Source organism: Spea bombifrons, chromosome 5 (assembly GCF_027358695.1).
Source record: "Spea bombifrons isolate aSpeBom1 chromosome 5, aSpeBom1.2.pri, whole genome shotgun sequence".
In the NCBI taxonomy this organism is placed as follows: domain Eukaryota; kingdom Metazoa; phylum Chordata; class Amphibia; order Anura; family Pelobatidae; genus Spea; species Spea bombifrons.
Window position 1 is genome coordinate 52491796 of NC_071091.1, and position 15371 is coordinate 52507166.

General features: G+C 38.1%; 1 protein-coding gene across 1 annotated transcript in view; it reads left to right on the plus strand.

Moving 5' to 3' along the window:
- The window catches only part of PIGN (phosphatidylinositol glycan anchor biosynthesis class N), a 105683-nt gene that overhangs the window by 25834 nt on the left and 64478 nt on the right, over positions 1-15371 (plus strand). The window contains exon 12 of the mRNA XM_053466434.1: positions 226-281. Coding sequence (XP_053322409.1) covers positions 226-281 — 56 coding nt within the window. The remainder of the gene's footprint in view (positions 1-225; positions 282-15371) is intronic.

Genomic DNA, 15371 nt, shown 5'->3' on the forward strand with positions numbered 1-15371 from the left:
TTGTTTTATGATACCTGTAAATAGAGAAATTGAGTTTACACATGCTGTACCATTTACTGGAAAAAGCAGAAAGGGATTGTTAAAGGTAGCATTTTGTTGGTAACTGTAATGTAACAAATGACATATCAATAGAATGTTTGAAACATTAGACCATGTAAACAATTTGAATACTTGTTTTTGCAAACATTACTCGAATCATTGTTAAATGATAATCAAATATTTTAGGTCAAGATGTTACAGAAAAAAGAAACTACTTTATCATATCTGTTTTCACCATTTAGGTGAGTACCATCTACAACATTGTCATTGTTTTTATGCCACAGACTTTATTGTTGGGTAAACACAAATGTGACACTTGAAGGTGCTATCTTACACAATACATGAATTGCTATAATATGTTAAAAACATAGATCTTAGCAGATGCATTGTTTTATCCCTTCCTACTATATTTTAATTGCATTAACACAGAAACTATTAAGAAGATTTGTCTTCTATGACATCAGCCCATCTTGTGCTTGCTTTTGTATCACATGGCAAGAATTTATTTTTTTAAGACATTGGGCATTCAAAACTTGCAATTCATAAATGAATGATGAATTAAATCTGATATTTTATGGTGAGTTTGTAACTTTCCCCCCTTGCTGCAAGGCTGTGGGAAATGGAGCACCTATTTTATATGCAAGTGGAGGAAAATCGACTATTAAAAAGTACTGGTGTATCTGCTGAAATTGAATTTAGTAACTAAGGGGCCATTACTACTAAATTGATTTAGTAACTAAGGGGCCATTACTTCTTCACATAGGGCCAGGTAGAGTTTAACATTTAAAAACTGCATTTTGTGCTTACTTGAGTTATCATTGTCTAATATTAAACCTTTATTGATGATAAAGTGCAGTTGCTCTGTAGGCGCTAAATTGACATTTCCACTGGAATACATTCTAGATATTCTGTGAATACACTGACACTGTTACATCTTATCCTAGTGTTTAAATAAATAAATACATATGATGATTACGAGTTTGGGCTGCGTATAACTTATATGACCAAAAGTATGTGAACACCCCTCTAGATTATTGTCTACTGTTTCTGTCACACCCATTGCTAACAGGTGTATAAAATCAAGGCAATCATCTCTATAGACAGACATTGGTAGTAGAGGGGGTCATATTGAAGAGCTCAGTGACTTTAAACGTGACAGTGTCATAGGATGTCTCCTTTGCCGCAGGTCAGTTAGTGAAATTTCTGCCCTGGTCCACAGTTCATCCCTGAAGAGGTAGACCACGAGTGGAGCCACTGTGTTCGGAAGCTACCTACCGCTTTGCCTACTTTAAAGTTTGAAAGAGGAGGGATAATGGTCTGGAATTGTTTGTTAGCGTTTGGGCTAGGCCTCTTTGTGCCCTGTCCTTAACACCTTGGAACACCTTTGGGACTAATTGGAATGCTGATTGCCAGCCAGGCTGTTTCGTCCAACATCCGTGCCTGACCTCTAATGCCCTGTGGGCTGAATAGGCACAAATTCCCACAGACACGCTCCAAAATCTTGTGGAAAGCCTTCCCAGAAGAGTAGAGGCAGTTATAGCTGCAGAAATGTGTGTGGGTGGATGTGGGCTACAAATGAATACCCATAGTTTTGGAATGGGATGTTCACAAGCTTATATAGGTCTTGTCAGGTGTCCACATACCTTTGATCAAACAATGTACCTATGAGGCCACTCTCTTTAAAGAAAATAATATATTTCCCCTTGAAAGAGCCAGAAAATGTAATATATTATCTAAAAACTAGACATTTCTTAAAGTAGAAAACAATATAATATTTATGAAAACTGCTACAATATTTTCAAAAACTAAGTTTTCATGTGTACTTGTAGAAAAAAAATGTTGGGAGTTCCCTTTTAAGATGTAAACCTAAAATTAAGGACAACACTTTCCTTTCCAAGTGTTTTTTGCTCTGTTGACAATGATTTTGTTTATGCGTTGAGAGCCTCGAAGACCTGAAAATAATTAACTTGCTGATTAATAAGATTTGGTTTCTGTCTTGTGCCGTAAACTCTGCTGTGAGTTTCTTTTATAACCTGACAAAGGATTAACCTGAAATAAAAGGGCTGTCAACCCCATTCTAAATGTTTTTTTTTCCTAAGCATGAATAACTAATGAAAAAAATCTGTTACTAAAAACAGCACAACTAATTTACCAGAGTTGATAAACATGTCTCCTAGTGGTAGATATTAACAGTATCAAGTGCCAGGAGACATTGGTAACACTAAATCAGGGGTTTTTTCGGCAGTGGGCCACTTCATCAGAAATGTATGTGTGCGTGGGCCGCACTCATTTTTCACTGAGAGAAATTTGGCGATAATAAAAAAAAAAGCAGTGGAAAAGTTTTTTGATCAACTTTTATGTCATTCTATCAATACTGAATTACTTAAACAGTAAAACAAAGTCAGTCCCCAAACTATTTAAAACACACACTGTGGGTACAAGCTGGATTTAAGATGTCTGACGCACACTGGAGGCAGGGCCAGAGTAAGAGCATCATGGCCCTGGTGCTGAGGATTTTGGTAGCCATTTTATGGAAATAAATAATACAGACAGAATCTTAACTCCTCGGCATCCATGTGTACTGGATAAAGATGACATCAGTGTGAGGCAGATAATACTAGATAGAATCTTATGTGATGGGATTGGGAGTAATCAGTACACTAAAACAGTCATCATACACGGGATGCCTGAAGCCAACATTTAGTGCCACTAATCCTTTTTAACAAAATATGCTGGTTGAAACAGAGTAGATAACACAAAACCTTTACTTTTCCTCTCACTGATTTTATCTATGGATAAGTAAAGTTAAATAGTTCAATTTATTCCTACAGAAGGTAAAGTGCCAGGAAACCGAAAACACACATACGGGGACAGGCTCTGCCACACCGACACCCAAACACACACCGGGACAGGCTGTGCCACACCGACACCCAGACACACACACACACACACCAGGACAGGCTCTGCCACACCGACAGCCAAACACACACACACCAGGACAGGCTCTGCCACACCGACACCCAAACACACACACGACGAGCTCTGCCACACTGAGACCCAAACACACACACACCAGGACAGGCTCTGTCACACCAACACCCAAACACACACACCAGGACAGGCTCTGCAACACCCAAACACACACACCAGGACAGGCTCTGCCACACTGACACCCAAACACACACACTAGGACAGCCTCTGCCACACCCAAACACACACACCAGGACAGGCTCTGCCACACTGACACCCAAACACACACACTAGGACAGGCACTGACACACAAACACACCAGGACAGGCTAAGCCACTACAGAAGGATAAAAAAAAATATTTTCTACACTGCTTTGTCATTAACCCCCCCTTTATATTTTTGCCCCTTGTGTATTAGTGCCCCAGCCATGCCCCCCCTTTAGTATTAATTAATGTGTTCCGCAAAAAAAAATGAAATCTTTGTGTATGCAGCTCACCACTCCAGCTAGGAGCTTGTCCCATTTATACCAATACCATGCATTTACTTCTTCCCTTTGGCAGGCAGTAGGAAAATCTTTTGGGTCTCATTTATTGACCAGCTGTGGGGAAATTTTTCTTTAAGAATAAGAGGTGTTGCCTTGAGATTTCAGGAAAATGCATAAAAAGTTATTTTCTTTGATAGCACAGATTTACCCAAGTTGTGATCCAGTGTGCCAGAGGTGTGGTGTGGAAAAACAAGATGTAAATTTGCCATATTTGGAACATGTAGCCGTGGGGGGGGGGCTGCCCCGGGTGCCTCTCTTCAGCGAGGTGCCACACTGACACACAGAGATCCCAAGAATCCTGGAAATTCCTTCTGTCTCAATGTCTCTCTACCTTCTCTGTCAACTGTTTCCTTGTACCTGTCTCTTTTCATGCAGCTCCACTTCTTCTCTTGCCTCTTCTTCTTTTCCTCTGTCTTCTTACATTGTCTGCTTCTCCACGGTATCTGCTCCATTGACCAGGCCTCCCGGAGTACTTCCACAAGAGGGCGGTACCTTTGCATGCACCACGTGGACAGCCTCTACCCTATTCCTTCAATCTGGGTAGAGGGTATTTTGCAGAGACTCTGCACTTTTGAGGAAGTGCTCTGTGAAACCTGATCATCAGAGCTGATGTGGACAAAAAAGAAGAGCCAAGAGAAGAAGAACAGCTGAAGTAAAGGGGGCCGGGGCACAGAAACTGTCAGCGGAGAAGGTAGGAGAGCCGTGAGAGTGTGAGTGCGTGAGGTGTGGGTGTTCTTACATTTTTTAAAGTGTGAGGGTTGGCAGGGGTCTAATATAGAATCTGCCCCAGATGCCAAATAAGCACACCATTGAGGCTTGGTAGTTGGTTTTCTGGACTAGGACTTTGCTTAGAAAGGTTGTAGATAACAGAATTCTATTGTGCAGACAAGAACTTTCCAATACTTTTTTTATGTACCTTTTATACAAGGTGATATACATTGATGTAGATACATAAACTGTAACCCACACAACAGAATACGTTAATTGAGCTATTAATCACTACTGTGTACTGTTTATTAGGAAACTCACACAGCTTCTCTAAAGATAAGTTGTGAAAGTTATGGGGAGAACTTAGACTTCCTATGGTGGAGTCTATTGATATTCTGTATAGAATATATCGAAACTTCAAAATGAGGATCCCTGGACCAAGGTGTTGTTTTCATTCTCCAATTTAGCATCACGTTGTAAATCTTAACAGATTAAGATTCAGGCCGTTCAGTTTAGTAAATTACACAGTATTGCTTTTACGTTACTGTTGCTCAATTGGTTTTCCTGTGTAGATATTGTAGCATAACCATACACAAAATACATTTGATAAAAGTACTTTTATCACATGTACACTACCGTTCAAAAGTGGTTTAAAAATACAGTGTGGGCATTGTTAATGTTGTAAATGACAGTGCCAAATTTGATGAAAACCAAACTCCACAAATAAGCACAAACTTCTCATACCAACTGTCAAGCACGATGGTGGACGGGTAATGATTTGAGCTTGTTTTGCAGCCACATAATCTGGAAACCTTGTAGTTAGTCGACCATGGACTCCTTGGTATCCCAAACTATTCTAGAGTCAAATGTGAGGCCATCTGTCTGATGGCTAAAGCTTGGCAGAAATTGGGTCATGCAAACAGGACAATGATCCCAAGCACACCAGCATATCAACAACAGAATGGCTAAAAAAAGAATTAAGGTGTTCCAATGATGCAGTCAAAGTCCAGACCTCAACCCAATTTCAATTTACTGAGGCAGGGTACCTTAAGAGAGCTGTTCATGAACAGGTGCCTGCAAGCCTTATTGAACTGCAACGTTGTAAAGAAGAGCGGCTAGAAATTCCTCCGCAACCATATGAGAGACTGATACTTTGTTGGAGGCTGCCATCGTTGTTGGTAATGTGATATTTTGGATGAATTTCTTCGCGCAGTGGCTACACTGAGCTGATTCTTTATGGCATTAGTATAGTACAGTATAGTAGGTTAAAAAAAGACTTCAGTCCATCAAGTTCAACCTTTCACACATACCCACTTCTAAAGTTGATCCAAAGAAGGCAAAAAACCTACTTGGTGCAATTACCAAATATGCCACAACAGGGAAAGAAATTCCTTCTTGATTCCATAGTGGCAATCAGATTACTCACTGTATCAACTTGCCAATACCCGTTTAACAGTTGTAGCCGTTTATGTAATGCTTAACCAGCTCTATAACATCCTTCTTAAAAACTGTGCCCAAAATTGCACTGTATATTCAAGGTGATGCCTCCCAATTGCTTTATAAAGAGGTAAAATTATATTTTCATCTTGTGATTTAATATTCCTCTTTATGCATACTAATACCTTACTGGCTTTTGCAACCACTGACTGGCACTGTACTTTGTTCCCGAGTCTATGGTCTACAATTATACCTAAGTCCTCATTTTCTGCTTTTCCCGATGCACTGCCCTTTAAAGTTTTAAGTTGCATGTTTTTTTTGGTACGAAAGTGCATTACCTTACACTTATCTATATTGAATATCACCTGCCGCTTATTTGCCCAGTCCCCTAGTTTATCCAAATCATTCTGAAGAGAAGCTACATCCTGGTCAGACTTTATAACCTTACCTAATTTTGTGTTATCAGCATCACAGACAAGTAACTTCCAATATCTATTGCAAGATCATTAGAAAATAAGTTGAGAACTGGACCCAAGACAGAACCCTGAGGCACCCTACTTACCACATCGTCGTCCAGCTTGAGAATTTTTTAGAATTTACTTTATTACTATGAAATGCCTGCATAGATTTTTTCAGAATGTTTGACTGGGTGAGGCATTCTATTGGATAGCACCGACAGTAGAAACACATACATTCTCACATATATTCCTTACTTAATCCTTATAAAAAACTGCACAGATAATGCAAAATATAACATGTATATCACCTTACTAGTGCATATATTGTGCCTTCATACAGATCATTTAAATCATACACCATATAATGCAGGGATTGACAAATCACAGGAGCCAGGTAGCCATGGCTTCTAAACTGTTGTTCCACTTTATAGTGATATGTATAAACATTCTTTCTTGCCTCCTAAATTGTGTCTGTCTGGCTCATAATTTCTCCGAAGAGTGTTCAGTCCACAATGCAACATTTTATGTAAGTGTTGATTTGTTATAATGTTCATAATATGGATGGGTTACATACCATACCAATATTACACATTGCCAAACTTTCGTTTAGGGTGCATGGCTAGTGGCATGGCTAGGGACAGGACTTTACCAAGACATATGTGCATTTGTGACCTATTGAGCTGTTTATGTAATTTTCTTTGGTAAGCAACAAGTGTTCATAGATTTTGAGAAAGTTTGATTGATCATGTCATATAGCCATTATATTATAAGAGGCACAAAGGGAAGAAAAGAGAGGCATGTGGATTCTGGTCCTAATAGGTACTATTCACCCTAAACAGGGATTCTTGGCTGGTATTAATTTGTAGCAGCAACCATCATTTGCAGGTGGATATCCTTCTTTTAACTTTTTCTTTTTTTTTTTTTTTTTTTTTAATCTTGAGGCAGCCTTAATAGTTAAATGCTTTTACATAGTTTGGACTTGGAGTAATTCTTCAGCTTGCAGGCAGCAAGTTCAATTTTAGGAGTGCATGCTTGACTGACTCGATTACTTTTAAGCTAGCCACATTGTACATCATTTACTACGATAAGTTATAACCAAGCCTTCCCCCAGAGTTCATTTCAACATTGTAGGAAACTTGCGTTTTGTTATTCTGCTGGAAAAAATAAATTTACTGAAGGTCTAAGTAACTTGGGGAGATTTGTTGATGGGGCTTGGCCATGTCACAAATTTGACAGATGCACTTTTTTTTTACTGCAGTTTCCATAGTGCTTTTAGGACATGAGGTGAAGAAGAGACGTGAAAATTAACAGTAATATTGACAATATACAAAATTCATAATAACATTAACATATGTTATGACACTTGTACAAAAGGAGAGGAGGACCCTGCTCTTGCAATCTTACAAACTATATGGAGATTAAGGGGGGGTGAGATACAAAGTCAAGTACTGCTTGGGTGAGACTGATTTGATCGTAGTGAAAGTCACATGGAGAGCTTATGGGTGGAATGGATGATTTCTCCTAAGGGTGGTTGGCAGTTGGAGGATATCTTGCATTCATCTCTGAACAGGCAAGTTTTAGAGAGTTTAAAGCTAGAGTAAGTGAAATGCTTTATTTAATCATCCTATGAAACCTATTTACATTTGTGGATGTAAACTGACTAATCATTTTCTGAACGTGATATCTCGGGGTATCTCAGGGATGTTATATGACGTCCATGGTCTTTAAGACATTTATGGTACACTAGCAGTATATCACAGAACCTGCCCCAATCTGGCATATCCAAGAAAGCCTTTTATTGAATTAGCTATAAAATTGCCCCCATACACATACACGAGTGCTTTATTTTACATATGTTATTTGTACAGGGGTGCTTTATTTGAAAAATATATTGAGCAGAAATACCAAAAAATTAAAATAGTGTAATATCTTCAGAACCAAAGCTTGATTGTACTGTGTATCCTAAAAAATCCCAGCTAATATGCACCTGTGTGTAATAAGCAGGTATAACTTTACACTTAATTTTGTAGGAAAATTAAGTGCTTTTGTATATAACTCACTCATAACTCCAGCTTTGCAGGTTATTTCAGGTTGTTCCAGAGTAAACAAAGCAAGAATCACGTGCATACCATTCAAAAATCACCTGTCTAAGGCATAAATATTGAGGATTCCGTCACACCATATGGCCATTTATTGCTCAGTTCACCACCACGTCAAAGCACCCGTCAAAGTTTGGCAAATCTTATCTAATTTTACATGGCTGTATTGCTTACCAAGGAACTGGATCAGTGGGACTGCACTGCATTTTAACCCACTGAGGCCTTTAATCAATTAAAACCCTAAGGAACCTGCAAATATGTACAAGAGAAAGGCAAAAAAGAAAGATTCAGCGCAGATGCAGCTCTCCATCAGTGTTCCAATAAGCAATAAAGAAATCCTTGGATCGATTCTTCACAAATAAATAAACTAAAAATACGGGAATAATACAGTGCAATATTATAAATAGATTAAATGGAAAATATGCCACTCAGGTTTAAAATGGCCTTTGAAGAGGGATAAAACACATAGAATACCCATCAACACTCCACTCTGTACAGCAACTTTCCCAAGAGGTTTTGCATGTGTGTGTGATTGATTCTGGCTTATATGTCTCCAACCTGTAAACCACCTAGGATTAGGCTTGCATTATTATGAAGAGTCACCCCTTGTAAGGCTTTCTTTCAAATATGGGAGAGCTGTTTTTGCATAGATAAACCAGCATGGTGACTTTAAGATATTGGTTAAATTTATTTATGTATTACATGGGGCCACCCTGGCCGTTCTTTCAAGAAAAATATAGTCATTATAAAACTGAAAGATTGTTAAACCCCCTGAATATGTTGCCTGGAATGCGCCTCTGTCTATCCATCCATCCTACATATATATACAAATTAGTAACAGTTTCCCTTTAATGACACCATATGTTCATTTTATTCATGTCCATATTATTAAAATGAACACACCATTGATCAAGACTTGATTTCCCCAAGCTGAACTTTTCTCCCAAATTGTCATAAACTACAGCTTGTCATTCATTCTTAATAGTTAATAACTGTAATAACATTAGCTGAAAGTAAATCAAGCTATACGATGAGGAAATGTCCATGTTCCATGCAAAATGTATTTAAAATAATTTCTTAAACAAAGGAAAATGACATCAGTGTTATTGGCAGTGGCTTGGTTGCTAGAGGATGTTGGATGTGTTTCAGCCTGCTGCTGCTGCTGCTGCTAATGGTAAATTGTCTAGCCTGTGTGGGCTCTTTCTAAAGCAGACTTTTTCTCCTCTTCATTTTCATTAATCAAAGTGTCACATTAGCCAAGCTGTTCTGCATTTTGACTTAACCACCTTTTCTGCTTGGAAGGAATGTATAGGTTTTAGGCGTATTCAGAGGATTTAATCATTTCAATTGGTTTCTCCATGAAACCATTTCATTAAGTTTCTCCCTTTATCATCCCATTGTTTTGCCTTGTGATTTCCATCACCCTTAGCCAATCCAAACAATGCTCGGGCTAATGGAGTCAGTAATGATATCAAAGAAGGGATTGAGGTCTATATTAAACCAGACATGCATTATTACATCTCTGGCTATTAAAATGAAAATTGGATGAGGATTTTGGTTATGAATCTTCTGGGTGCTGGAGATGTTCTCTATATCCTGGGATGCATCTACCAGTTTCTCCTATAGGCAGTAGTCACTTCTGAAATTGTTATTATGTAATCTCAGACCTTTATGCCCATAACGTATTAGTGCTTACAGATCTTCTTGCGGTTTTCTATAGAACATATGGTACATATACGGAAGGCAGCAAATTGCCTATATTTACTGAATTAGATTATCATTTTTTTATGTCAGGAATGTTTGTCACTATAAGGCAGTTGTGATTGTCGTTTATCATTGTCAGGTCAGGCCCTAGGGCTTCTAGTGCTTTAGCTGAATTTTATTCCTAGTGCTAATCCTCCTTCATGCTCAGGAGAGAAGCTGGTAGTGGCACCCATATCAGCTTAGAACCCACAAGAGTGGGCCTGGCCCTGATCAATGAAAACAATTTTATAGATTCTGTCAAACTTTTGCGTTGATCCAGATTTACAACCTTCTTTCTTTATTTCGACAGAACCGGCAGTGGTTAGGTGTGAAGAACATGAATCTTCACAATCCTTGCCTGGTTTAACATAGGAAGCTTTTCCCTTTGTACAAGGATGTATAATATCTTTTAAATATATTGTAAGCACAATGGAATATTTCAATGAAAATAATGGTTTCATTTATAAAAACCTTATTTATAACATAAGCTGTTTGCACAGATTTCACATAGTTTATTCAATTTATTATTCTAATCAATGATGCTCTAATAAGCAAGAACATTTTCTTTAGAAAACAGACATCTGTTGGATGAGTGTTTTTTTCCAATAAAGACACAATATTGTCTTATTAATAAAACACTGGCATATTAAATAGCATCATAGCTACAAGCAACCAGGCAATGTTTGTTACTTGAAATAAGATAAATATCTGCTTATGAGATCTTCCAGTCTAACGCTGCCATTTATGTTTATCTTTAAAATTGTGAGTAATGCATTATAGAATGACCATTTCTGTTAATATTTCATTCATCAATGATATTGTCATTAATTTTTTTATATAGAAATAAACCAGGCTCCTTTTACCTGCCTGTTCCTTTTCTATAAACATTTAGTCACACTGCCTACCAAAGCCCTGCTGAGTTTTTCTGTGTGATACACTTTGCAGACATGGTTCCCCCACCATGAAGTGGGGCGCTACCTTGCGGAGATGTGCCTTGTGTGCCTGTGGCACAGACAGGTGACCACGAGGTTTGATTAGATGTTACGGTAGGCCATTAAATTAAAATTATTAAATTGGTCAAAAGACTCTTATCTGCTGCCATGTTCTTTATTTCTCCTGTGTGTAACACTGTGTAAGCACTGACTCGTTCTGTTTGCTCTGCTACTATTGCCAGCTGCCTTTGCATTGTTTAGCATCATTACCTCTTTTTGTGATTAGCTTAAGCAGAATGTCCAGGGATTTATCTGTAGCACAAGAGCTATGGAGTACATCTAGATATTTCTTTTGTTTGCAGCTCTTAGTGGCATTTGGTAGCTGGGCTTGAAATGTGCTGAATTAACAGAACAGCCAGAGCAGGCCTTTTCTCCATACCAGGGATAGATACAAATGGTCCAGCAGAAATGGCTCTAGATATCACAGTATCATCTTTGGTTCATCACAACCTTATTGCTACACCTTCCAGTGCATGGCTTTTTATGTTGGTCTTCAACAATTTAATGTAGATGTCCATTCTTGGGGCAAAACAAATGTAGCTTAGAGTTCTTTAAACAATTTGTTCAGTTGTTTCACGTTCTAAATGTCCATTATTTATTCCAGTTTAGTTTTCCAACACAGCAGAAAAAGCAGGTTTTGTGTCAATAACCTTTAACATTTTTTATGCTCTCAAGGATGTGGCATTCCAGTCCCAGCTAGGGTATACATTCCTCAGTCTAGGGACATGTAGTTGTGTACTGGATTGATTGATATGTCCATAGAAATAGATTTTGTTGGCAGATAAGAATGTGGTAAAAATAATACGGGTTTGTCTAACCTCTGCTGCTGGCCGGCACTTTCGCTGGAGTTTCTATGACTGAGCACCGGAAGGTCACGTCACGCCGGTGCTCCATCATAGAAGCCCCAGTGGAAGTGCTGGCAGTAGCAGAGGTTGTCAGCGCGCATCGCACAAACACCCACCGGCTGCCAGAGAGGAAGATCCAGATCCTCCCCTCTGGCAACATGGCTCACAGACAACCCCCCGCTGCTGCTGGCCGGTACAGACAACGCTGCAGGGGATCTGGATATTAGTGTTAGAATCTGACCTCTATTTGAGGTCGGATTATAAAACAAAGGGTATTTTTTAGAGCATTTGCTCTCCAAAAACCCTCACCTTATATTCGATAAAATAGATTCAACAAATTGATAATGAAATTTGTTGGCAACAATTTTCATTATCGATTTTATCGATTAGTTTTTGTAGCCCTATATTTGTGCCTCTAATATTATGGAGCTTCTAAGAGGAGAGAGGGGTCATTCAATGAACCAGTGATGTCATTGTGTTACTTTTTGGTGCGTAAACGGACAGCATGTTGAATTTGTAGGTTACAAATAGTTGGCATTGTATTGTTTAATCTGCAGCCCTAATTGTTTCCAAAAACCTGTGCTTCACATTATTGGTTCTACCAGCAAACAAGTGTAAAATAATAATAAAATGTCTTATACGAAATTCAGCACTAGGCTACAAAAATGTATAGTTAAAACATTGACATGATTATTTTCTAAGAAGCAAAACCAAACATTTTGGAAATAAGGATTATTTTTCTTTCTAATTGTGTTTCTTTTTTTATGTACAGCAACAGATACAAATTAAACACGTTTTACTCGTGTATGCCTATAAAACAAATAAGGAATATTTTGCATTGATTTATTTTACACTTTATTACTCTCAGCCAAGCCCTTGTAATCAAGATATGTATATTTGCATATCTTCAGCTGCATGTGTGTATTCAATCATGCACCTTTGGAAATTCCATAGATAGGAATAGTAAATGATGTGCGTTGTTTCCCCCGTCCCAGAATGAACCATCTTCTTGCAGCTTCCTCCTCTCCATCATTAGTAAGAATTTTATCCTTGAAGTGCAGATGTTTATGTGAAATGTTAACAGTAATAATTGCTTGCGATGGGGCACTCTTTGGGGGAATGGATATTAAACAACTGTCAAGCGAACAGATGATCTTACTATATGAAAATAATCTTTCTATACACATGCATAAGATGTTAATGTTGTACACTGTAAAATGTAATGTAGTTTCAGTCCATTAACCTCTTCACATATCACATCAATAGACAAAGTCAAATGTGCATTCCCTGTGGAAATGTTGCCACATGTTAAGTAGCCCAGCGGTTTGGAAAATCACTTCTCTGCACTTTTCATATTGTACTTTACTTTATTGTATGCAGTGGCATTATCATTAAACATCGCTTCATTTTAGATTAACTGATTACTGTATTTTTTAAATTAAGGCATAATGGTTGTGTAATTGTTACTGGTATTTGTGTTGGTAAAAATAATCTACCTGTGTAAGGGTTATTTCATTGCAAAGGAAATCATTCTTTAAAACTGTTTTGTTTGACTCCCTAATTTGGTGCTGGATGGTTATGCAATGTCACTATGAAAGGACAAAAGTAAATTTCTCTTTCAATTTGGTATTTAGCTTGTTTGTGAGTACATTTTCTTAAATGCTGTATACACGTGTATTTATAGGGTTTCTGCCCTAAGCCTAATGCCTGCAGTTGCTCCCCATACACACCATACTGATGGGGTCCTTCCCTTGCCATGCACATCTTGTTTGCACAGAATGTTGGCATATGACATTGTTCTGTTGCCTACTGCAGAACGATACAATTCCAAGGAGGTCTTTACAGACCTGCATGGTATAACTGAGACTCTATCAGGGAGAGATCTTTAATCTGGCTCCAGGCAAATCTTTCTATACCCTTCCAGGCATGAACCCTTTTCCGTCTACTTTTCAGCTGACGCAACTCTCTACTACTGCCACGTAGATCAGACATCGTTTCTGGCTCAACTTTGACCCAACCAACTTGCTCATTGTGTAAACTCCCTATAAAACATCGGACAGATACCCAAAGACCTAACCTCATTTTAACTCCTATACATATTCCCTTAAACTCCTTTGCATCTGGTATCTAGCATGTATGAAAATATCAATGATTTACCGACGCGGAGAGAACCTTATTACGCAATATTATGGGGAAAAAAGCTTAATATTGAATTTAAGCCAAAACAATGGAAAAAGATTTATAGTTTGACATAGAAGCGTTCAATTCATAGCAAGATCCAAGATATAGCAAAGAAATTACTGACAAGGTTTTATAGAGTCCTGCCCCAATCGAATGAAGTACTTGAGATTAGTCATGCAGGTAATTCATAATATTTCTGCCCCAGTCTCCCCAGCAGCAGTCCTGTTGTATCACACATCCATGCTTATATCCAAGTACAAAAAATGCTTAACACTCATTTACTCAATGCTGTAAAATCTTTAATCCCTATCCACTGAAAATCAGTGCATCTTTCCACATATGTGGAATGGACAACTAAAGCAGTGTGGTGGACTTGGTGCAGCTGTCAAAGGGAATGGCTACCAAAACGACTTGCGTTGATGAGGGCAGACAAAACTCTTGGTGTTGTATGGTCACACCACACTCTTGCCATAACCACAACATGCCAGTATTTATTACCCTGACAATTTTGGGGTGAAAGTACAATTTGACAACCCATATCGAATTGATAAATGCAAATCCCTTGGAACTAGCTCCACAGATTCTCTTTCTCTCCCTTCACCTCACTGACTTTTCTTTTCTACTTCTGAGATTATTTTTCTTTTTGTTTGATTTTATTTTAGCAGTGGTTATGGTATCACAAAATGCTAAAATAACGCAAATGGTATGCAAACTGCATAAATGTCTCTAATATCATTTCTAGCTTTGCACTGGATCTGAAATTACTGTTCTGTGCCTGTGTAAAACCCCCAAAAACACAGAATCTTAAAAAAAAAAAATTGTGACATCATTCGAAAAGGAATTTCAGATGTAACAATAACTCTTTAAAGGGGCAGTCTAAAGAAGAATATATATTAAAGTAAAGCCAATCAGTGGAATCATTCTCCACGGAAAGCAAAGGGAATGCTTGCAGCATGGGCCTATGGGGGTCTATTCAATAGACCCCTGCCCGCAGCGCTCTCTGAGCCTTTGCTGGCACTCCTGCATTTAGCCGGGTGTGTGGAAAGGGAGGATTCTGCACAATACCCATGCATTTGGAAAACAGGGACCATGTAAATTTGTCCACGCAGCCATCATATGCATTAAAGTACGTATGATAGCTGAAGTGAGTAAAAATAAAGCTATAATTAAAAATATATCATCAGGGTTTACTTTCCCTGTAAAGGAAGTGTTTTTGTTCAAAAGTAGATTTTTATATAACATGTTAAAGAAGGTGGAATGACTTTTTATTGTGATCTTTATCAAATGTGTTGCCACATTTTGTTGATTTGCCTTAAACACATTATGCATGTGACGCTCTTATATTCTTTTATTTA